At 47.6% G+C, this 25,258-nt stretch overlaps 1 protein-coding gene across 3 annotated transcripts in view; it reads right to left on the bottom strand.

The window, feature by feature from the left end:
• CARMIL3 (capping protein regulator and myosin 1 linker 3) overlaps window positions 1-25,258 on the bottom strand; it is a 96,752-nt gene that overhangs the window by 34,955 nt on the left and 36,539 nt on the right. For all 3 annotated transcript variants that reach the window (XM_029579353.1, XM_029579354.1, XM_029579355.1), the window contains exons 8-17: window positions 24,278-24,351; window positions 24,118-24,193; window positions 23,272-23,360; window positions 20,337-20,431; window positions 20,059-20,145; window positions 19,076-19,185; window positions 18,910-18,987; window positions 12,600-12,676; window positions 6,807-6,911; window positions 5,739-5,808 (exon numbers count right to left, since the gene is read on the bottom strand). In XM_029579353.1, the coding sequence (XP_029435213.1) occupies window positions 5,739-5,808; window positions 6,807-6,911; window positions 12,600-12,676; window positions 18,910-18,987; window positions 19,076-19,185; window positions 20,059-20,145; window positions 20,337-20,431; window positions 23,272-23,360; window positions 24,118-24,193; window positions 24,278-24,351 (861 nt within the window). The remainder of the gene's footprint in view (window positions 1-5,738; window positions 5,809-6,806; window positions 6,912-12,599; window positions 12,677-18,909; window positions 18,988-19,075; window positions 19,186-20,058; window positions 20,146-20,336; window positions 20,432-23,271; window positions 23,361-24,117; window positions 24,194-24,277; window positions 24,352-25,258) is intronic.

Genomic DNA, 25,258 nt, shown 5'->3' with positions numbered 1-25,258 from the left:
CTAAGTAAGAAATTTAACATCACAGGAATCCATGGGTTCAAAAGGAGAATGCATGAGCCTCATTAATACTACATTAAGGTCCCATTCTGTGACTGGTGGTCGGTGTGGAGGTTTAAGTTGAATTAAACCTCTTATAAACCTACTAATGAGGGGTTGCACTGATATCGATGCGGTCTGGAGACCAGAGTCTGAGAGGTGCCACAGATGATGTAGTGCAGGAAAAAGGGTCAATACCGTTTTGTGTACACCACATGGTAAATCTTTTCCACTTAGCACGATAGTTCTTTCGTGTGGAGGGTTCGCGTGAAGCTACAAGCACTTGAGAAACGTTAGATTAAAGATTGAGAGGTTGTAGAATCAAGCTTTCAACATCCATGCTGTGAGGGATAGGGATTGAAGGTTGGGATGACGCAACCTGCCCTGATCCTGAGTTATGAGAGTGGGTGCTGTGCCCAGGTGAATTGGGTCTCTGAATGAGGAGTTTTGGAAACCATACTTGTCGAGGCCAATATGGGGCTATGAGTATCATGGACCCTTTGTCCTGTTGTAGCTTCACTAGAGTTTTGGTTATTAGCGGTATCCGGGGATATGCGTATAGAAGGCCTAAATTCCAGTGGCGAGCAAAGGCGTCCCTGGGTAAGCGGTTTCTCTGCTTGTGCAGGGAGCAAAAGTTGTCCACTTTGTAATTCAGTTGTGATGCAAAGAGGTCTACTGTTGGTTGACCCCAACGTTGAAATATCTTGGTCGCTACGACGGGATCCAGGGACCACTCGTGAGGTTGGAATTGACAACTGAGGTGGTCCGCTATTACGTTGTGAATGCCTGCTAGATAAGTGGCCCGGAGAAACATTGAGTGCGTTAGGGCCCAGCTCCAAATTTGTGCTGCTTCTTGACAAAGGAGATACGAGCCCGTACCTCCCTGTTTGTTTATGTACCACATGGCTACTGTGTTGTCTGTTTGTATCAGAAAAGTCTTGTGGGAAAGGCAGTCCTTGAACGCATGCAGTGCATAACGTACAGCTCGAAGCTCTAGGAAATTTATCTGCAATGTGGCTTCGAGTTTTGTCCAAGTACCTTGAGTCTGCAGATGTCCAATGTGAGCTCTCCACCCAAAGGTGGATGCATCTGTAGTTAATGTCACTTGCGAAATCGGTTGTTGGAAAGGTAGGCCTGTGAGAAAGTTGTCCTCGTTCGTCCACCATAGGAGCGAGGACCGTAGTTGTTGAGTTACTTGAACTGGATAAGACAGTGGTTGAATGGCTTGAATCCACTGCCTTCTGAGTGTCCATTGAGTGACTCTCATGGCTAATCTGGCCATAGGAGTGACATGAACTGTGGAGGCCATGTGACCCAAAAGAGTGAGACATTGATGAGCTGTCACCTGTGTCCGTGCGCATAGAGAGCCTGCTAACGAGGCGAGTGTCTGTGCACAGTCTTTTGGGAGGAAAGCTTTTGATGTTATGGTGTTTAAATCTGCTCCGATGAATTGCAACAGGTGAGATGGTGTGAAGTGGGATTCCTGGTAGTTGATTAGGAATCCCAACGAATGGAGTAGATTTATCGTGAGCTTGAGAGAATTGAAAGCTCCTTGTTTTGTTTGGCTTCTGATGAGCCAGTCGTCTAGATAAGGAAAAACGTGCACGCCTTCCTTGTGCAAGTGGGCAGCTGCTACTGCCAGGCACTTTGGGGTAGATTTAAAAAAAAAAAGCGCGTTCGCATACTTTTGTTGGCGCCTGGTGCGCCAACAAAAGTACGCTGGATTTTATAAGATATGCGCGGCGTGCGCAAGGCTGCCGATTTTGGGCAGCCGGTGCGCGCCGAGCCGCGCAGCCTGCCTCCGTTCCCTCCGAGGCTGCTCCGAAATCGGAGTGGCCTCGGAGGGAACTTTCTTTCGCCCTCCCCTCACCTTCCCCTCCCTTCCCCTACCTAACCCACCCCCCCGGCCCTATCTAAACCCCCCCCACCTTTATCCATGGATTTACGCCTCCCGGAGGGAGACGTAAATCCACACGCGCCAGCGGGCTGCTGGCGCGCCGAGACCCGACCCGGGGGCGGTTCCGGAGGGCGTGGCCATGCCCCCGGAACGCCCCGGGCCGAAACCACGCCCCCGGGCCTGCCCCCAAAACGCTGCATCCCGCCCCCAAAACGCTGCATCGTTTGGCCCCGCCCCCGACACGCCCCCTTCCGAAAACCCCGGGACCTACGCGCGTCCCGGGGCTCTGCGCACGCCGGCAGCCTGTGGAAAATAGGTGCGCCGGTGCGCAAGGCCCTGCTCGCGTAAATCCGGGCGGATTTACGCGAGCAAGGCTTTTAAAATCCGCCCGTTTGTGAACACTCGAGGTGCTAAGGCAAGAACGAATGGTAGCACCCTGTACTGGAAATGTTGATGTCCCACTAAGAAACGCAGATATTTGTGATGAGGAGGGAAAATTGGAATGTGAGCGTAAGCTTCTTGAAGATCCATAGAACAGAGTCAATCTCCTTTTTGAAGTAGAGGTAACATGGTGCCCAATGACACCATCCTGAACTTTTCTTTTCGTAGGTATTTGTTGAGCTTCCAGAGGTCCAATATGGGACGTAGGCCTCCTGTTTTCTTTGGAATGAGGAAGTAACAGGAGTAGAGAACTGGTTCCACGGCCCTGGCTCTCAGAAGGGTGGATAATTCTTTTTGTAAGAGTGTGGATTGATTTTTCACTGTCCAAGACGAGGTGGGTGGAGTATCGTTTGGTACAGTTAGAAAGTCCAGGTGGTACCCTTGAGATGTTATCGAGCGTACCCATTGGTCTGTAGTGATGTGCGACCAATTGTGATGGAAGAAAGTGATCCAACCACCTACTGGCAAATTTGGGGTCGGATTGGTAGGTAAGCTTCTGTTCTCTGATGAGTTTTCAAAATCCTGAAGCCGGGCCTGTTTGCGGAGGGGGTTGAGCTCTAGGTGCTCTTGGTTGTCGGGTCTGCGATCTTTGTGCTGGCCTTGATGACCTTCCATGGGTAGCAGGAGGATAGTATCTCCATGGTCTATAATATGGCCTTTTTGAATCCTTCCTTGGAAGTCTTCGTGTGGATGTTTGGGACTCTGGTGGAGCAGAGGAAAGTTGACGTAATGTTTCCGAATGTTCCTTCAGCTGGGAGACTGCTTCATGTACTTTATCTCCAAAGAGATTATCTCCTGCACAAGGTAGATCAGCAAGCTTCTCTTGCACTTCTGGTTTCAGGTCAGAGGCCTTGAGCCAGGCCCATCTGCGGGCACTTAAGCCTGTGGCAGACATTCTAGATGAAGTTTCGAAGCTGTCATAAGCTGCTCTAACTTCATGTTTCCCAGCTTCTAGGCCCTTATGGATAATGTTGTTGAAGGAATCTTGAAATTGTTGGGGAAGAGATTCTGATAACTCCTGAAGTTGCTTCCACAGATTGCGCTGATATTGCGTCATATAGAGTTGATAGAACGCAATTCTGGACACTTGCATTGAACCTTGAAACATTTTCCTGCCGATGGTGTCCAAAAACCTGTGGTCTTTCCCAGGAGGATTCGATGAATGAGGTTTAATTCTTTTAGACCGCTTTTGAGCTGATTCTACTACTACCGATTGGTGAGATAGTTGAGTTTTCTGGAAGCCAGGAATATGCTGGACCAGATAGGTAGCATCAGTCCGTTTATTTACAGGTAGTATGGTGCAGGGATGCTCCCATAGCCTGTGTTGCAAGTCCACAAGAACTTTGTGAACTGGTATTGCCAGGACTTCTTTAGGTGGATCCACAAACTGCAATACTTCCAGAGTTTTCTGACTAGTATCTTCTTCAGATACTAGCTGAAAAGGGATAGTATCAGCCATCTCTTTGATGAAATTAGAGAAAGAGAGGTCCTCTGGAGGGGATTTCCCTCTTTCCTCTGAGGAAGAGTCAGTATTTGGATCATCCCAAGTGTCCGATGAACGTGGACGAGGAGGAGTCGATGGAAGAGGAAAGGATGGCATCGAGGGCATCGAGGGTTTCACCGGTGGTCTCGATGGAAATAGTGGAGAAAACGATGGCCGTGGATGAGAGATTCCCAATGGACCTGGAGTAGGTTCAGGCATCGGTACTTCCTTTGTTATTTCTTCTTCCATCGGTCTTGTCGTCGGGGCATCGGGTGGTTGCACAGGAATGGCACCGATGAGAGTGTCCAACTTCGCTAATATTGGCGCCAAGAAGGACATATCCGGCACCAGCATTGGTATAGGCATCGGTGCCGGTGAGGGTAATGGCCTCGGTGGTTGAACCAGAACCGGCGATGGACTCGGTGACGTATCAGAATCGACACCGGTGACGGGGGTGGAACCAATGTCGGCGATGGAACTGACATCAAAGGTGGAACCGTCATTGGTGCTGGCATCGAAGGCATGTCATGGAGTGCGTCTCGAACTGCCTGGCAGATATAACCATCCAGTTCCGCCCTCATAGCTGGTGAAACCAGAGCAGCTATGGGGGGAGACAGTGAAGGCGATACCGGTATCTCCACAGGTCCCTGTGAAGGTACGGTTCTCGGCACCAATATCGGTAGGGATCGCCTAGGAGTCGAAGGCCTTGAAGGATGCAGAGATTCCTCTCTCCGAGATGTCTTCAGAGTTGGTTTGATAATTGTCGAGGGAACTCTGGTTATCGGGTCCAATTCCTGAGGCCTCCGATGTCAATGACGGTGTTTCTGTCTATGTTCGACGCCTTTTTCGATGGTAGATGTAGACTTTATCAATGACCGTGAAGGGGTCGGTGAAGGCCGATCACCTGCTTCATCCGGCCGACGTTTAGTTTTTAGGACAACTTTTCTAATCGCTCCAGCCGGAGACGATTGTGTCGAAGTTGAAGTCGACGGCATCAGTTGAAGATGGAATAGAGGTTCCATTTTTTCCATGCGCGCTCGTCTGCCTTTCGGCGTCATCTCGGCGCATCTTGGAATGTCGAAACATCATGTCTCTCGCCAAGACAGAGTACAAACTCGATGTGTGGGTCCATTATGGACATAGTGCGGGAGCAATTCGGGAACTTTTTAAAACTGGTAGCCATAACGAAGGCCAGACAGCCGTCGACGACCTTCTGACTAGGTTTAACAATAATGGAACCGACCGGAAAAAATTTAAATCACTCACTGACGGTGGAAAAAGGGAGACCCCTACAGTGGGATAAGTTTTTTTTGAAATTTCTGAACTTTTTTTGTAGTGAATATTCACCACATAGGGCTCCTATAACCGCGAGGCTAACAGCAGCGCGGAAAAAAGAAGACTGAAGGGAGACCCCTGTGGCTCGAGGGATCATGGCATGCTGGGCATGCTCAGTGGGCTCAGGATGCCAGTCAAAAGTTTCTAGAAACTTTGTCAGAAAATTTTCTGTGATAGGGCTCTGTCAGTGACGTCACCCATATGTGAGGACTAGCATCCTGCTTGTCCTGGGATAACAACATATAACCATAAAATGATCTTGAAAACTACGGAGGTAAAAAAAACCTGTGCCATTCTTCAGATAATAAAGTCAACAGACAAAAGACGGATCAAACAGACTCTCTAAATGTACACTCACCACTCAGCCTTGGGCGGGACTCTGGCCTGATCCTGTGGTACTACAGGAACTTCCTTTCCCCCCTCTTCCCTCTCCTCTCCAGAGTCTGATGCACAGACTATGTTTTTCCACCCTCAACTCCCATCTTCTGCCCCCTCCCTCCTAGAAAAGGTGACAGACATTAACTTGCCCATCCTGGCTTCACTTACTTCACAGCCACTAAGGTCCAAATGCACATCACTGATATGAGTGTTGGAGGCCAAGCCCTGGAACAGTGCCCTGTGCAGAATAAGAATGATGAGACATCAGCAGGGCAGCACATGCACTAATTTCTCTAATTTATCCTTCCCAGCTCTCTATATCCTTAGCAATCATTCCTCACTAGTAGCTCCATTTATCCAAGATAAGGTTCCATCTTTCCATTATCTATCCATCAATCAGTCAACTAATCATCCTTTCACAGTATCCCAAGACCAGTTTAGCCTACCTTTCCATTATCTATTTTGCTACACAGTAAATTCAAAATTCTAAGAAAGGCATGACAGAGAAAGTGAGGAGATATCACTCCATCCCAAACTTGCATTCAACCCAAAAACATCTGATCATGCCACCCCTTAAGGCCCTCCCACTGAAAAAATCTAGATCCAAAACTTTCAAGGAAGCAACTGCAGAACTTTGGAATTCACTCCCTTCCTCCTCTCTTGTGAGCCACTAATGGTGCATGGCTTTACGTCACCAACTGGTAGAGTTTGGGATAAGCAGCTTGGGATCTCTCTACCCCTCTTGATCCTGCCAGGTTCTTGTGACCTGGATTGGCCACTGCTAGAAACAGGATACTGGGCTTAATGAACCTTTGGTCTGATCCAGTATGGCAAGTGTAATGTTCTTATGACTTTTTTGTCTGCTGTTTTTGGGTGGAGGTCTGAAGCAAGTGGTAGAGGATGTGAATGAACTGATGAAGGTCTGGGTCAACTGGTGGAGGTCTCAGTGACCTGGTGTTTGGAAGTATGCACACAAGTATTGTCATAAATGAAATTGAATTTTTATTTATGAATTGCCTTTTATATTCTTGTTATGTTCTTTTAATGATATTGTTAATGACAAGAGTATTTTGTTCTGTATATGTTGTTTTATAATGATGTTGGCAATAATACAATTTTTAAGATGTTCATTGCTCTGGCCATGTCATTGAAGAGCATTTTATAAGTTTGAAATAAGAGATAGATAAATATTCTTCTTATGTTTCTGCATTTCGGCAGAACAGCACACCACCTTACCTCAAGGCATCCATGGGTAGTTTGATCCCAGATAAGTTTATGTGATTTAAAGAAAATGCACTGCTGAAGAACTGCTTAAAAGATGGCAAAGCATCCTTAATTTTCCTGCAAAGAAAAAAAACCCAAACAAATGAACTGAGACTCTCTCTCTCATCAAAAGAGAAACAGATCAGTACAGATACAGAATCTCTAACTGACCTACATTTCTGATCTGTCCTCATAGCAACAGGCATTTTACAAAAATGGAGAGAGCAACTGCAACTAAGCTGAACGTCAAAGCAGTATACATGTGGACGCAGTCAAGTTGCTTACCTGTAACAGATGCAAACAATGGCTTTCTTTAATGAAACAGGCAATGACCCAGTCCTTGCAAACTTCACTATCCAAGATGGGCAGGGGTCTAGAATTCAAAAGGCATTCAGAGCTGGTCTCTAGGATCAACAGAGAGGCAGCTTCTGGTTCCACAAAGACGTAAAGAGACATAAACTATTGTGTAATGGAGACACCATCTGTGAGGCTGAAGGTGTTGACTCAATGCTTTTTCCTGAAGATAAATAGCTGTAAGGTGAGTGCCTTTTTCACTGCCCACTTTCATATTCCAATAGCCTACTTGCATACCATTTTTTAAGCCTGTCACCTTGCTTGTTTATATAAAACATGGCTACTTGATTGTCTGTGAGAATCTGGACTGTGGATAGGAAAACTGGTTCTTACCTGGAATACCACAGATGTGGGTTTTGCATCCCTACCAGAAGATGGAGGCAGAGAATAAACATTTTTAGGGCACTGCTACTTAACTGAGAGTGCCACCTGCAGTCCCCTCAGTATTGACCTATACTCAAGCCACGATAACTACTTCCCAAACTCAAAGGATTTCTCCCTCTAGAGCAAGCTGAGGAATAAGTTGGAATCCCCCCAAAAACTGAACCCTTAATTTAGGGTAAGAAAAAACGTCCATTTTCAAATAACTGAGAACTATGTACAAGCGTGTTCAAAATTCTGCAGCACTCATTTAAATTCTGCATCACCAGCAGCATCCAGAAGCAGGAAGGCTTTTCGAAATATGGGGACAAGAGTCTGGACTGATCTTTGGTATTCCAGGAATGAAAATTAGCAGGAAGAACCTATTTTCCTTTCCTGTTCATTCGCCAGATCAGTCCACACAAGTGGGATGTACTCAAGCTCCTCTACACTGGGTGGGAACCCGAAAGACCCATAATCAGTACACTTTCACCAAACTTAGCCTCCTCTGGGGCCCTAACATCCAAACAGTAATATTTAGTAAAAGTGTGCAAAGAGGTTCATGTCACTGCTCGACAAATCTCCTGCAGAGAAACCAATTGACACTCCGCCCAGGAGGCTGCCTGCACCCTAGTAGAATGCACTCGTAATCCCTCTGGGATTGATCGACCTTTACAAATTTAGGCTGAAACAACCGCCTTCTTTAACCACCATGCAACCATGCTCTTAGCCGCTTTGCAACCGTTCTTTGATCCACTGAATAACACAAAGAGATAGTCCAACCTCCGAAATCCATTTGTCACCTTGAGATATTGCAAGAGAACCCAACGCACATCCAAAAGGTGAAACTCCCTTGCACAGGGCAAATCAGACATCAGGTGTGGAAAACCGGGTAATTCCACCATCTGGCTAAGATGAAATGCTGAAATAACTTGGGTCAAAAAGGAAGGCACCACACGCAAAGAAACTGCATTATTGGAAAACCGCAAAAAAGGATCTCCGCACGATAAAGCTTGAAGCTCAGAAATTTGTCTTGCCGAACAAATCACCACCAGGAACACTGTCTTCAGGGTAAGGTCCTTCAAAGAAGCCCTCCTTTAGCCAACGCGCGATAGTGGCCTTGGAAGCCTTATTACCTTTATTTCGTCCACTCCATAAAACAAACAAGTGTTCAGAGACCTGGAACTCATTTGTAACCTGAAGGTAATGCAGCAAGACCCGTTTCACATCAAGGTGCCGCAGATCACCCCAGCTGTATTTGCTACTACTGACGAAGAAAAAGCCGGAAGTTCCACGGACTCATTGACATGAAAAGAAGACACGACCTTTCGCAAGAAAGAGGGTACCATCTTAAGGGATACCCCTGAATCTGAGAAACGTAGAAAAGGCTCTCTGCACGACACCGCTTGGAGCTCTGAGATTCTTCTGGTTGAACAAATGGACACCAAGAAGACGGTTTTGAGAGTCAAATCCTTGAGCGTAGCCCTCCTTAAGGGCTCAAAAGGAGCTTCACAGAGAACTTGGAGAACCAAGTTAAGACTCCATGAGGGACATGTAACCCAGACCGGAGGATTCAAGTGCTTGGCTCCCTTGAGGAAACAGACGACATCCGGATGAGCTGCCACTGAATAACCGTCAATGGTGCCTAGGAGGGAACCGAGAGCGGAGACATGCACTCGCAAAGAACTGAACGACAACCCCTTGGCGAGACTGTTCTGGTGAAAAGAAAGGACCTGGGAAACCGGAGCCTTACGAGCCGAGATATGCGAGGCGACACACACATTTTCAAAAACCTGCCATACTCAGACATAAGCAAGCGAGGTAGTCGGCTTCCTGGCCCACAATAGAGTGGATATAACTTCTTCCTTATATCCCTTCTTTCTCAATCTCCACCGTTCAAAAGCCAGGCTGCTAGACAGAAGCGATCCGCCTGATCGAAAAATACGGGACCCTGCCGAAGAAGATGAGAAAGATGACAGAGGCGTAGGAGGCCGTCCGTGGCTAGATTCATGAGGTCCGCAAACCACGGTCTGCGAGGCCATTCTGGAGCCACTAGAATGACAGGCCTGCGATGAAGCTCGATTCTTCGGAGTACTTTGCCCACTAACGGCCAGGAAGGGAACACGTACAGAAGAATGTCGCGGTGCCAGGGAAGGACCAGGGCATCTACCCCTCCACACAATGTTCCAGTCTGCGGCTGAAGAACCGAGGAGCTTTCGCATTGGTCATGGTGGCCATCAGATCCAAGTGAGGGGGACCCTACCTGTGGATGATCAGGTTCATCGCTGCATCTGACAATTCCCACTCGCCTGGGTCTAACTTCTGGCGACTGAGGAAATCCGCTTGAACGTTCTCCTTCCCCGCAATATGGGATGCCGCTAAGCGCACTAGGTGGCATTCCACCCATGCGAAGAGCCTGCTGGCTTCCAGAGCGACTAGGTGACTCCTGGTGCCCCCTTGTCGATTGATGTAGGCTACACTGGTGGAATTGTCTGACAGGACCCGCACCTCTTTGTGGAGGAGTAGGGGAAGGAAGGCCTTGAAAGCCAGTCGGACCGCTCGAGCTTCCAGTCGATTGATGTGCCAGCGAGACTGGGTTGGAGACCAATACCCCTGAGCAGACTGGGTCTGGCATACAGCTCCCCAGCTGGAGAGGCTGGCATCCGTTGTTAGCACGATCCACTGCTGTGTCAGAAGGGACAGCCCCTTCTGAAGATGAGCAGGCGATAGCCACCACTGCAGTTCTGTGACGGTAGACTCGGAGAGCAGCAGGGGCGTCTGAAACTGTTCCGATACCAGTTTCCAGTGAGATAGCAAGGCTTTCTGTAATGGACGCATATGTGCAAAAGCCCAGGGGACAAGATCAATAGTGGAAGCCAAGGATCCCAGAACCTGGAGATACCCAGGCCGTTGGCAGGGCAAGAGAGAGAAAATTGCGCACTTGGCCCCTGAGTTTGAGTTATCGGTCCTCCGGAAGAAACACCCTGCCTACTCGAGTGTCGAATCGCGCCCCCAGGAATTCCAATGTCTGGGAAGGTTGAAGCTTGTTCTTGGGAAAGTTGATGACCCACCCCACAAAGGTCAGACATGACAGGACCTTGCTGACCGCCAGCTGGCAAAGAGACTTTGATTTGGCCGGGATGAGCCAATTGTCCAGGTAAGGATGGACTAGGACTCTGTCTTGACGCAGGGTGGCCGCCACTACCACCATTACCTTGGTGAAAGTGGACGGCACTGTGGCAAGACCGAAGGGGAGTGCTTGAAACTGAAAATGCTGGCCCAGTATCTCGAACCGAAGATACCGCTGGTGATCGCAGCGAATCGGGATGTGTAAGTAGGCCTCCATCAGATATAGCAAGGCCAAGAATTCTCCGGATCGAACTGCTTCTATCACCGCCCTCAAGGTTTCCATCCAAAAATGGGGAACCTTGAGAGCCCGGTTGATGTGCTTGAGATCCAAAATTGGATGAAAGGAGCCCTCCTTTTTGGGCACAACGAAGTAGATGGAATATTGGCCGGACCCTTGTTCTTCCACTGGGACTGGGACTATGGCCCCCAGTTCCAGCAGCCTGCGCAGGGTTTGTTTGACCGCAGGCCTCTCGACTTCCGCAGGGGGAGACCAGATGAAGATCCGGTAGGTCTCGAGCAAATTCTAACGCAATGCCTGCCAACATGGACCCGGTCCTGGCGGGACTTAGGGCTCTTCCATGTACATTTCCTTTTCATCCTATGCATAAGCTGATGCTCCTTAGAGAATGGGAGTCCCCTGAGGCGGAGGTTGCGGAGGAGAAATTTGTGGGTTTTTTGGTGGGGGGAGGGGGGGTCCAGGAATGGATCTTCCTCCTGCTGTAAGCTGGCTAAATAGGACTTGTGCATAAGTAGCACAAACTCCGCGGAGAAACAAGACTTAGACTTCCCGGAGGGGGGGGGGGGGCGGGAAAGATCAGGCACCCCCTCTGAGGCATGAGGGGGGCTCAAATCCAAAGGAGAAACTAAAAAAATCGGGCTCGCCTTCCTCCTGTGCATCCGATTCTGCATTTGAGCCTGCTTCCAAGATATCTGCCATTCCCACGGTTTTCCGGGCTGGGAATGGCCTATCCACGCGGTGGGGAACTGTGGGCGAGGGGGTCGCTGTGGGTGAGGGGACTGTTGAGGGACCCTCCCCACCCAGTAGGCACCCTGAACAGAGGTCTCCGCGGGAAAAATGTGTGGCAGACTTTCCACATGCTTTACAGGCGCTGGAACACAGCATCAGCGCTGAAGAAAAAAAAAAATCGCTAAAAAAGTAAAAACAGCTGAGCTGTGCAGGGCTGAAGTTGGTCAGCAGAGGCAGCGACTGAACTCTGCAGGCTGCCGGAGCTGTCCACAGTTCTTAAAAAGTAACAAATACAGCCCTGCTTGTACCCTTTTTTTTTAATTGCTCAGATAAGTGCAAAAGCAAGTATTAAAACTCAAGAAATTCTCCTTATTGTTAGCATTGTGCCAGTACCTTTCATATTTACGTAAGTCCCTTTTCATATTCTTCAAGTCTTGAGTAAACCAAGGGGCATTTCTAGATCTCCACTGAAATACCTCCTTCTCTGGTGCAATTTGATTTAAACAGCCAAGTAACATCTGATTGGAGACTTCAACCGAATGCTCTACCATTGTCACTAGTGAGAGGTGCTTGTCCATGGAGAAAAACTTCAACCATTGATCTTGGCATAAAATGATGAACTGAGACACATTGCATTATTGTGGGAATGTGGGAACTGCTGCACATGCTTAAAGGGTCCTTTGAGTATTTCCAAGAAAACTCTGGAAATGTGTTCCATAAATGGCACCTCTGGATTATGTAACCTTACATATGTAACTATGGCGAATTGCTTGTTTAAAGAGAAACAAAAGACTCAGTATCCAATTTAAGGGTAGCAGGAAGATGAGAGGATAAAAATAATTGCACACAGATCATGAAACAAGGCAAGAAAAACAAAAGGCCAAAAGAGTAAAATGAAAGATACACACAAATAATAAAATATAAGGGGTATGAGGATTCAGGTCATGTATACCTACTTATGGGAAAAGGCATTTCGGGTGAGGTTGAGGTAGGTCAGGTGGGTGCAACAACCATGAATCAAAGCTCCAAATAACTGCAAGAAAATGGATATAGAATATCATTCTCTATCATCACCATCATTATTATTTTCTTTTATCCTCGTCTTCTTCATTAAACTCTATCATCAGCACTGTCTTTTTTTTTTTTTAATAAAAAATAAATACAAAAATATCAGTGATTCTACCATCCTTCCTCTTCCTCCTCTATCAATATCCTTATATGAAAATTGGTTCTTACCTGCTAATTTTCGTTCCTGTAATACCACAGATCAGTCCAGAAAAGTGGGTTGTGTATCCCTACTAGCAGATGGAGTCAGAGAACAATTAGAACTTTGGGCACTGCTACATAATGAGAGGGCCACCTGCAGTCCCTCAGTATTGGCCTGTACCCAAGCCCACACTAACAGAACTAACTAGCAGCCGAGTTTGAAACCCAAACCAAAAAACAACAACCTGCGGCCTCAACAAACAGACTCAGAAACTGCTCCATCGAGTAACTCTGTCAACACGGAGCTCCGTAATTAAAAAAAACAGCAAATCGTAAGGCAATGCAGTCTTTCGGTATCTGAAGAAAGGGGTGGGCTTCTGGACTGATCTGTGGTATTACAGGAACGAAAATTAGCAGGTAAGAACCAATTTTCATTTCCTGAACATACCCAGATCAGTCCAGAAAAGTGGGATGTACCCAAGCCACCCTACACTGGGCGGGAACCCGAAAGACCCGCACGCAATACACTCTCACCAAAGGGGGATTCATCATCAGCTTTAACGTCCAAGTGATAATGTTTAGTGAAAGTGTGTAAAGAAGACCACACTGCCGCCCTACAAATCTCCTGAGGCGACAGGAGTTGACACTCCGCCCAAGAGGTCGCTTGTGCCCTGGTTGAGTGTGCTCTGAGACCCAACGGCACTTGACGCCCTCGGGAAATGTAGGCAGAGCCGATGGCTTCCTTAATCCAACAAGAGATGGTCGCCTTAGATGCCTTGACACCCTGTTTGTGCCCCCCCAAACAGGAGAAACAAGTGATCTGAATGTCGGAAATTATTAGTAACCTCCAGGTAGCGCAGCAAAATACGCCGGACATCCAATAGATGAAGGCCCCTGCCCTGAGAGGAATCCCGAGCCCAGTGCGGTAAACCGGGAAGATCCACTGCCTGATTGACATGGAAAGCCGAAACCACTTTGGGAAGGAACAAGGGAACCATGCGCAGGGAAATTCTATCATAAATCCGAAGAAAGGGATCGCGGCACGACAATGCCTACAATTCCGAAATCCGGCCGGCCGAGCAAATAGCCACCAAAAACACTGTTTTTAAAGTCAGATCCTTTAACGAAGCCCTGTGCAGAGGCTCAAAGGGGGCTTCGCACAGCGCCCGGAGAACTAGATTCAAACTCCAATCAGGACATAAAGGCCGGACAGGCGGACGCAGATGTTTAACCCCTTTGAGAAAGCAAGCAATATCCGGATAGACAGAGACACACCATTCAACCGACCCCACAAGGCGCCCAACGCTGCCACTTGAACCCGAAGGGAATTAAATGCTAACCCCCTAGCGAGTCCTTGCTGCAAAAATTCAAGCACCCGGATGACGTCCACCGTCAACGGATTGCAGGAGCATTGGAGACACCATGCCTCAAACAGTTTCCAAACGTGAACATAAGCCATAGATGTGGCTGGACGGCGAGCCTGTAGGAGCGTGGAAATAACCTGCTTGGAATAACCCTTCAAGCGTAAACGTCTCCTCTCAAAAGCCAGGCCACGAGAGAGAAGTGATCCTCCCGATCCGAAAATATGGGCCCCTGACTGAGAAGATGCGATAGATGAGCAAGTTGCAATGGACCCTCTAGGGCCAGGCGAATCAGATCCGCAAACCACAGGCGATGCGGCCACTCCGGCGCCACCAGAACCACCCTGCCGGGATGGAGTTCGATGCGATGAAGAAGTCGACCAATGAGGGGCCACGGAGGAAAGGCGTACAGAAGAATCCCCGTGGGCCAGGAACACAGCAGCGCGTCGAGACCCACCGAACCCTGCTCTCACCGACGGCAAAAAAATCTGTCCGTCTTTGCGTTCACCCTGGTTGCCATCAGATCCAACTGCGGCACACCCCACCGGGTGCAAATGAGGTTCCACACGTCGCAAGACAGTTCCCATTCCCCGGGATCGAGCTGTTGTCTGCTGAGAAAATCGGCCTGCATGTTCTCCACTCCTGCGACGTGAGAAGCTGCAATTCCCTGGAGATGGCACTCCACACAGGCGAACAGGAGGCACGCCTCGAGCGCAACCGCGGGACTTCTTGTGCCCCCTTGGTGGTTGATGTAAGCTACCGTCGTCGCATTGTCGGAGAACACGCGAACCATGCTGTTCCATATCCAGGGTAGAAATGCCTGAAAGGTCAGCCGTATGGTTCTTGTCTCAAGCCGGTTGATGGACCAGGACCCCTCCTTCGGAGCCCAGAGCCCTTGGGCGGTTCTGTCTGCACACACTGCTCCCCAGCCGGACAGACTGGCATCGGTGGAGATTATTATCCAATCCGGAGGATCCAAGTCCACTCCCCGTTCCAGATTGTCGAGCGACAGCCACCACAACAGACTGAGTCTGGACTTGGGAAGTAGTGGCATTGGGAGATGGAACTGTTCCAACACCGGACTCCAGCACGACAAGAGCGCATGTTGTAATGGTCGCAAGTGAGCGAATGCCCAGGGCACCAAATCCAAGGTGGAAGCCATGGAGCCCAGGACTTGCAGATGATGCCACACTGTGGGCTGCTCGCTCCACAGGAGAGCGTGAATTTGTTCTTGCAACTTCCGCAGACGATCCTCCACCAGAAACACCTTGCCTTGTAATGTATTGAATCGCGCTCCCAAGTAAATCAGCTTCTGGGTGGGTTCCAAATGACTTTTCTGCACATTGATGACCCACCCGAGTGACTGTAAGGTGACCATCACCGTGTGGATGGACAGTACGCAATACTCCCGAGACTTGGCGTGAATCAACCAGTCGTCCGGGTAAGAATGGACCAGAATACCCTCCTTGCGAAGGAAAGCCGCTACCACCACCATAACCTTGGTGAAAGTCCGAGGAGCTGTGGCGAGGCCAAACGGAAGGGCTCAAAACTGGAAGTGCTGACCCAAGACCTTGAAGCGCAGGAACTGCTGATGATTCATCTGGATCGGAATATGAAGATACGCCTCCATGAGATCCAGGAACGCTAGAAACTCTCCCTTTCGAACCGCCGCCATCACAGTCCGTAGGGTTTCCATATGAAAATGAGGGACTCTGAGACAACGGTTGAGTTGTCTCAGGGTCCCTCATGGAGTCATGGAATGGATAAACTGCGTAGCTTGCTGGGCAGACTGGATGGGCCGTTGGTCTTCTTCTGCCGTCACTTCTATGTTTCTATGTTTCTGCAGATCGAGGATGTGACAAAAAGTGCCCTCCTTTTTTTTGGACCAAGAAGTAAACTGAGTACCGTCCCCGTCCCTGCTGCGCTTCCGGCACCGGGACAATGGCTCTGAGGTCGAGCAGCCACTGCAGGGTATCTTGTACCGCCTCGCGTTTGGCGTGAGAGAGCACACGGGACTCCACGAACACTTCCCGGACTGAACGCGCAAACTCCAGGGCGTAACCATCCCTGATCACCTCCAAGACCCAGCGATCCGAGGTTATTCTTGCCCGTCCCGCGTAAAAGCCGGATAATCTGCCTCTGACAGCTTCTACAACGGAATGGGTGCTCGTGGCTTCATTGGGCAGGTTTACTGCTACCCGCCCTGAGGTGTCCAGAGTCCCTCCTGGAGCAGCGGCCACCGCAAAAGGACCTTTGGCGACCCGGTGTCGACTTAGGAACCGCCGGAGCGGAATATCTGCCAGATCGAAAACGGTGAGAGTCCTGAAAATGAGCCCGAGGGGGAAAAACTTTCTTGGTCGCTCTTCTATCCTCTGGCCCTATGGCCCTTGGACTCCCCGAGGAGCTTGACCAACTGATCCAACTCCTCCCCAAAGAGAAGCTTGCCCTTGAAGGGAAGGTTACAAAGTTGGGATTTTGAGGAGAGGTCCGCTGCCTAATTCCGAACCAGAGAAGGCGACGAGCTGCCACCACGGACCGAGCCGAGGTCCGAACGAGGTCGTATAGCGCATCTGCTCCATACGCAATTCTGGCTTCCAAATGGGCCAGCTGCAATGCTCCACTGTCGGCGTCCACCACATTAGTACTCGCCTCTTGGACCCAGCACAGGCACGCTCATTGCATAAGACTAGCGCAGAGTGCCGCTCGAAGGCTCAAAGCGGCCACTTCAAAAACCCGCTTCAACTGGATCTCCAGCTTTCGGTCCTGCATGTCCTTTAAGGCGGCAGATCCCGCCACGGGTATCGTGGTCTTCTTTGTGACCGCCGAGATGGCCGCGTCCACTTTCGGAATCTTCAGCAGGTCCAGCACCTCTGACGACAGCGGGTAGAGCTTTCCCATCGCCCTTGCCCACCTTTAAGCCCGCATCCGGAGTATCCCACTCATGGGTCACCAGCTTTCGGACTTTCTTAGGCAGTGGAAAAGCTGTTGATGGTCCCCGAATGCCATCCAGAATAGGATTAACCCCTTCATTATCGGAATCCTCTTGAGTAACCTTAAGACCGAGGACATCCAGTACCTGGGGAATAAGCGGACAAAGCTCATCTCGCTTAAACAGGCGGACAACAGTAGGATCATCACCCTCCACCGGAGGGAGGTCATCCCCATCAGGATCATCCGTATCAGTTTCCACCGGATCAGGATTCTGGTCTGGATCCACACCCGGGAGCTGCGCAGATCCGACCCCCAGACTTGGAACCGGCGCCACCCCTGCCCCAAAACCTGGGTCATGGGGATCCTCGCGACCATAAACTACTGAAGCCTGCACTAACAGTGGTCGAGGGAGCAGTTTCGGGGGTAGGAAGACCAGGAGCCCCCAGCCTATACACCCCGGGACGGAGCGGGCGAAACACAGTCAGGGTTGTCTAAACCCCCCAGACGCCCGGCTTCCACTGAGGGATGGCCCACCAAGGTGCCTAACACCTCAGGAAGCAAACGAGAAGGAAAAATAAAATAACAAATTTCCTAACTACCCTGAAAAAAACAAAGACTGCAGGAGATGCACCCTACCACCTGCTGGAGTCAGAGAAATACTGAGGGACTGCAGGTGGCATTCTCGTTATGTAGCACTGCCCAAAGTTCTAACTGTTCTCTGACTCCACCTGCTGGTAGGGATACACAACCCACTTTTCTGGACTGATCTGGGTATGTTCAGGAACTATCATTAGAATCCTCTTCCTCGACAATCATTATCATTTTCTAAGAACATAACAAATTGCCTTACTGGGTCAAACTGAGGGTCCATCAAGCCCAGCATCCTGTTTCTAACAGTGGCCAATCCAGATTACAAGTACCTGGCAGGATCCCAAACTAACTAGATCCCATGCTACTGATGCCGTGTTGGAGTCATTTTTTGTTACTTTGGCTGAGGATGTATGTAGAGGTTGGGCCGTGTGGATTCAGAGTTCTCATCCAGACACAGACTAATTTGAAGGTCACAGGCCAACTTCTGAGTGAATAGCAGTTTATGGCTTCTCCTTCAGGAACTTAGCCAAACCTTTTTTAAACCCAGCCACACTAAATGCCCTAACCACATACTCTGGCAATGAATTCCAGAGCTAAATTTTGCTTTGAGTGAAAGAATTTTATCCAATTTGTTTCAAATGTGCTACTTGCTAACTTCATGGAGTACCCCCTAGTCCCTGTATTATCGTTACTTTCCTCCTCTTCCTACTATTATCATTCTCTATAATAATCCTCATTCTCTTATCTTCCTTCTCTATTAACATTCCTATTTGCCTCCTGCATTTATCAAGTCCCTTTAACCAGGATGCCTTAGAATATATTAAGGTCTACACAAATAGCAGATCTCAACATATATCAATCTCAGTAGACCTTATCGTTATCATCCTCTAGCACAACCATCCTCAATTATCCTCATTGTCTTGTATCCTCAAACGCCTTCTCTATTATCTATTTATTTTTTTAAATTTCTATGATTCTCATCCTCCTCTACCATCATCAGTTGTATCCTCCATCATCATTAAGGTAATCAGACCCTAACATCCTCTTCCTTCTCTATCATCACTGCCATTCCCCAGCTGTCTCGGAGGAGTCTGCTCAGGTCTTTTTGAACATGGGAGCTACAAATGTTTGCTAACATTTATGCTATTAAGTGTGTCAGAAAGTAAGGGAACCTTACAGTGTCCACAGCACAGTCTGTACCCGAGAGGTCCAGGTGCACTAGTGCATTGGGCTGAGCCAGGAACATGTAGAGGGCCTGTAGGGCAAAAACAGAAGAAAAGGAAAGTTTTACAGATAGGGATCCGAGGGTACTGCCTTGCTTGGTTTCTGAATGGAGAACTTACATTTGCATCATCGGTGGAGAGCAACCCTGGGTTCTTACTAAGATCCAGGTGCAGCAGGGTGCTGGAGAAAGCAGGATTCCCTCCCAAAGTCTGACAAAGAGCTACAAGACCTGCCCATGGAAGAAAGAAAAAGCCAGAAGTTAACAGTGTGCACCAGAGTGACAAGGAACATTTGGGGATTCAGGAGGAATTTTTTTCACTGCTGAAGAATTGACTGCATATGTGTGGGGATTATTCCACCTTTTCTTAGCTTACTGTGAACATTCAAAGAATCTCTGGTCTTCCAGCCTCCCTACTAATGTGGTGCATTATGCTGCTTTACAAAAAAAAACATGAGGTTGATAACTTTACTTGGATATTCAGTAACCAAACTGTAACTTGCCTTGAGCTTGGATTTAGAAAAAGGCAAGTCATTACATTTAAAATCTAAAGCTAAAATCCAGTTCAGCGGAAGATACCCATAGAAGTGTTCTGCTGAATATACTAGCTAAAGATACCCAACTAAGGTGACTTCAGTAACATTAGGATAGCTGTTTTTCTAAGCAGACTTATCTGGATAACTTTAGCTGCGTGGCACTGAATATCAGCACTCGCTGGCGAAAGCTTAGCCCTGCCCTTGGCAAGCCCTCAGTTCTTCCTCTTTTTAGCCATGGAGCGGGGAGAGATATTAAAATCTTGGGTTTTGTCCGGATAACTCGAAAAGTTACTGGGACTGAACATCAACCTTCATACGGCGATCAGTTTAACTGCTGTGCTCCAAGTGTGTTGCCCATATCAAACCTCTGCTTCTCTGCCCAGCTGCTTATACAATCAGTGAGCTCTGCAGTGTACATGCACTGCGACAGCTGGCTGAGCTGCACCAAGAGAATAGACTGTCACTAGTACACAAACTGTCCAATGTCTCATGAGTAAGTGATACATATTAGAGGAATACAAAGCACGGCACTGGCAATGGGGAAGGGACCATGTACGTATCTGGCTACCTTTGCTGGTGATGGAGGTCTTAGAGAGGCACAGCTGCTTCAGTCCCTTGGGGAAGCAGAGCAACTGCTGGCTAAGACTGTGCACCCCTGCAAGAAAAGACAGAAGTCACTGGAGAGAGCAATCTGTACCAGGGAGGTGTGCGAGACAAAAGAGCAATCATCAGACAAATGTACAGGGAAGAAAAGAAGGTGAGAGGAAGAAAGCAAGAGACTGTAGAGAAAAGCCCTCTGCTTTATGCATGTCAGGACAGACAGATGAAAACGTGAGTGCTTCTTACCTTTGTCCTCCAGCTGATTGTGCGACAGGTTGATTGCATGGAGAGCAGTACCAGGATTCTCGGCAAAGACCAAGGCCAGCTTTAGTGCAAAGTCACTGTGCGAGAAAAGGATTAGTGACAGAAAATATCAAAAGGATGGAAAGAGCAAGAAAGGGACAATAGCAAGGAGAAAAAGAGAGACAAATGGAAAGAGAAAAGATAAAGAAGTAAAGACCAAGGAAAAGAGAGAGAAAAAAACAACAAAGAAATTCAAAGAAAAAGAGGAAAGCAGAAAGAGAAAAGAAAGCAAAGGTAGAAGTAAAAAAAAAGAGAGGCACAAAGACAAGAGACAGACATGGAGTAAAAAGCAAGTGAGAAGGGAAGAGAATGGTAAAAAGTAATAAAGCTACGGCAAAACTTTCTTACATTGTCAATCTCTTGTGCAGAGTACAGAACACAAGGCCAATGCAAGGAAGAAATGAGAGGGTCCATGCACAGCACATCTGCTAATAAGTGGGTCTGAAAGCTAAGCTGCTCACCTGTAGCAGGTGTTCTCTGTAGACAGCAGGATAAATCAGTCACTCAAGCAGGTGGCATCACCCGATGGCGCAGAAACAGAACAAACCCTCTCAGATCGTCCCACACAGTTACTCACCGCACGAGTCTCCTCAGTCTAGCAAGCTAAACGTCAACCTTTAGGGGAGGAAGAAGGGACTGTGTGGCTGATTTATCATCTTTTACAACTAGGCAACTTAGCTTTCTTCTTGGACAAGCAACATAAAGTCAGCCACACAAGTGGGGACTCACAACTGGTTTGTTATGCTGTATTTTAGTGGAACGTTACAAGCCATATTTAAAGCCAGATGATGGAGGGAGGAGTTGAAGGAATTAGTTAAATCAGTTTTGCAGAACTGCTTGTCCAAAACTGCTGTCTTGTTGGAAGCATTTTCTAGACAGTAATGAGCGATGGAAGATCAAGTGGCAGACCTGCAGATATTTTCTAAGGAAGCAGAGCAAAGATGAGCTAATGAAGGTGCTCTTACTCTAACTTGATGGGCTTTCACCTTATCCTGAAGATGTTGGCCTTACTAACTGTACCATTAAGAGATGCAATAAGAAATCCAAGTTGAAAGAGTCCGTTGTGTAACTGAAGACCCCGCTTAACTGGATTAAAAGAAACAAACAACTGTGAGGACATCCTATGGGATTTTCCTATTTCTTCTGCAGTCCAATGCATGAAGAGCTGTTCACCCTTAGGGGCATGTGGGCTTGGAAAATGTTGGTAATACAATGCATTGATTTAAATTAAAAAAGGGAAACTTCTTTGGGAAAAACTTTAGGATGAATTTTCAAAACTACTGTTGTGAAAAAACTGAAGATAAAAAGATAAAAAGAGTAACAGATCAGGGCTTGCAATTCACTTATCTGGACTTCCCAAGCCACCTGCATCCCGCTTCCGGGTGCTCACCATTTGCCCTCAGTCACACTGGCAAACCTTTTTTTTTTCCCCCAGCCAACACTAGGCAGGCAAAACTAAAAAGAAAGGAAGGCAATACTTTCCTTTACTGATCCCCAGTCTGGAAGAAGGAGGGAAGGCCTCATGGAAGACAAGGAGGAAGCCAGACTATTGGCTATCAATGTCCTCACTATTACTGCACTGAGGCAATACAGGGTCCCCAACCTGGGGGATGGCCCCTCACAAAATTGAACACCCCAGGGAACAGGGAATGAAGTCCTTTTCTTTCTTTCTTTGTTTCTGCAGGTTTTATACCTCTACCATATGCTGGAGACAGAGAAATACTGATGGACTGCAGGTGGCACTCTATGTTAAATAGCAGTGTCAATAAAGCTTTTCTTCTCTGTCTCCATCTGCTGGCAGGGAGGCAAATGATCTGGAGTATGAACAGGAATCATGTGTTTGCAGTTTGCAACTTAGACTGTCTGCTATCTGATTCCCAGAAACTAGACAACTTGAAGAAAAATCCCATAGAAAAATGCCCATTTCCAAATCCTGGACACTATTAGGTGGAGATTGAAAGAACTCTCTCCCTCTTGTTGATAAAAAACATTGCTACTTGATTGTTTGGATGACCACTTTGTGCTTCAACCATAGAATGAATACGTTGAGAGCAGTGAAGATTTCCCTCAAGTCTAGATGGTTTATATGAAGCAAATTCTCTTCTCGTGGCCAGATTCCCTGAAAGCAGATGAGCTCCCCAACCTTGGATGGAAGCGTCTGTTGTTATTGTCTCTTGAAAATGACCTTTTAAAAGATTTGAATTATCGAACCACCATGTCAGGGATTTGAAGATAGTTGGATATTTTAACTTTGTGAAATAATGGTTGAAGATGTTGGCTCCATTAGTTGCCAATGAGCCTGTCTCATGTGAAGATGTGCAAAGGAGATGACATAGATCTAACATTTTCATGAAGAAGTGGGCTTGTGATCTTTATAATCAACTTTGATATGTCTTCTGCCCTCTAATGAGACTGAAAATCTTTTCCCTATATTTTGTCCAGGTGAACTCTTATGAACTCAATAGAATGAGCTGGCTTCCTGCTGGATTTTGGGGAACTGATGAGAAACCCTAAGGAATGAAGAGTGTTCATCATACAGACAGTGGATGAATAAGCTTCTTGTAGGGAATGCCCCATTATAAGCCAGTAATCTAAGTAGGGAAAAATGAAAACAATGTTCACAAAATTCTCAACAAGCAGAGTCCGTTCACATGAGCAGATGAAAAAAGAATGAGGAGACTCAGGAAGCAGGCAGCTGCGTAAGAAAGTCCACGCACACTCAGAAAGACCTTTTTAGTGTTTCTGAATTCTGAGATAGCTTTTTCTATGCTGGCACTGATGGATGATGTTCCTCACTTGTGTGGCTGATTTTATCCTGCTTATTCTGAGCACACACACACACATACACCACCCATGCTGCCAGACCACTTATCCTTACGTCCTGAGGCCACTGTTCTCCAGTATCAGCTCCTCCAGGTTGCTGGACTTACTGATGGTGTGCAGCACCTGCTCGATGACTTCAGACCCCTGGGGAGGAAGCAAAACCACATCAAGAGTTTAAATATCAAGGGCTGAAAAGGAGAAGATGGGTAAGTGTTTGGGGAATCATTCTCACCAAGCCACTGGTACAGTACGTAGTTGATGGTCCCTTATTACGTTTTGTCACATGTGTTTCATTCACTCCAAGGAAGGGATCTTGGGGTTTTCAGATTTACAGAACTTAGAAGACTATGAAACCATAAAATGGAAATATGCAGCCAGACATACATATTGGAAAGAAAACCCAATAGTTTCCTTTTTTAAGTAAAAAGGAAAGGGCCCCTCTAACCTCTTTTACTCCCCAAAAATAAAATTTTCAAAATGTGCAGCCAGAACAACCCACCTCCATCCCATGGCCCCAGAAGTAAAAGATGACAATCATAGAAAAAGAGGAGGCAGAGAGAGTGAAAGGGAGAGAGAAAGATGCAGAGAGATAGAGAAAGTGGCAGAGAAAGGAGGAAGATGGAGAGAGCCAGCAGAAGGGAGATGGAAAGATGTAGACAGAGAGAGAGAGAGAGAGAAAGAAGGATAGAAACATAAAGAGGAAAGAAAGGGAGAAAACAGGACACAGATACAGAAAAAAAAACCAAGAAAAAAGAAGAGACAGCAAGCCAATCTAGAGGGGAGATTAAATCAGAGCAGACACAAAAAAGAGAAAACTTTCAGTCAACCACAGACCCTGACAGCAGCACAGAGCTGCGAGGAAGGACAGAGACAGACACAAAGGACCTAATCCAGAACCCACCAGTCGGAGATCTTTGCAGTAGAGCTTGGTGAACCATTGGTTATACGCCAGGGCAGCCACAATCAGAGCGAGATCCCTGCAGGGCAGAATGGAAGCAGTACTCAGTTATGCCATCACAGAGCCCAGAGTTATGGCCACAAGGCCCTCCACTGTCTCTCACCTTCCCTCTAGGTGGCTGAAATCCAGCAGGTTGAACTCCCTGTTATCCTGTGAGTGGTAAATGGTGTCCACATCCTATAAAGAAAGAAATGGTTTAATAATACCACAATCACTACTTCAGCACCCAGTCAGCTCCTTTTCTGTGCGCTTGGGCCTCCATCCCTCTGACTCTAGGTGTGACTCGGAGAGAGTCACTTGATTTCACTGTGCCTCAGTTCTTATCCTGGGCTTTTTCACGGACTCTCTGTGTGACCCTGCAGAAGCACTTATATTCCTGTGCCTAAGACCCAATTCCTGGCTCTTGCTCTGTGAGTGACCTTGGGTTAAATCACTTTGGGATTTAGCTGGATAAATAAAGGATCAATTTTCAGTCGGGTAAGAAAGGCTAAACAGAAAAAGGATAAAATTGCAGCTACATATTTGGCTATATCTGAGGACACTCACCTGGATAAATTTCACAAGCCTGCCCCCTTTCTTACCCAGCTACGTTTGTGCAGGTAAGGAAAATTGCTTCTTACCTGCTAATTTTCGTTCCTGGAATATCATGGATCGGTCCAGACTCCTGGGTTTATGCCTCCCTTCCAGCAGATGGAGACAGAGAAAGTTTCACTAGCACTGGCATATAACCCGGGGTGCCACCTGCAGTCCCTCAGTATTGACCCAAGCCAAGATTATCCCTGTAACAACTTTAAACACAAATAACTTTTTACAAACGAGCAAGGGAAATAAAGAGGTTAAAACACCACCAGAAAACTGCTCGCTTAGAAAACTCCAAGCCAGGAGAACAAACCTGCAAACTTAAGCAGCTCTGCAGCCTGTATACTAACCGAATCATATCAGAAATACGAGCGGACTCTCCCCCCACACCAGGGCGGGACTCAGAACTGATCCATGGTATTCCAGGAACAAAGGTTAGCAGGTACAAACCAATTTTCCTTTCTGTTCATACCCGGAGCAGTCCAGACTCCTGGGATGTACCCAA

Source organism: Rhinatrema bivittatum, chromosome 16 (genome assembly GCF_901001135.1).
Source record: "Rhinatrema bivittatum chromosome 16, aRhiBiv1.1, whole genome shotgun sequence".
NCBI lineage: Eukaryota > Metazoa > Chordata > Amphibia > Gymnophiona > Rhinatrematidae > Rhinatrema > Rhinatrema bivittatum.
The sequence above is the reverse complement of the archived record's forward strand: the minus strand, read 5'-3'. Positions and strand labels throughout refer to the sequence as shown.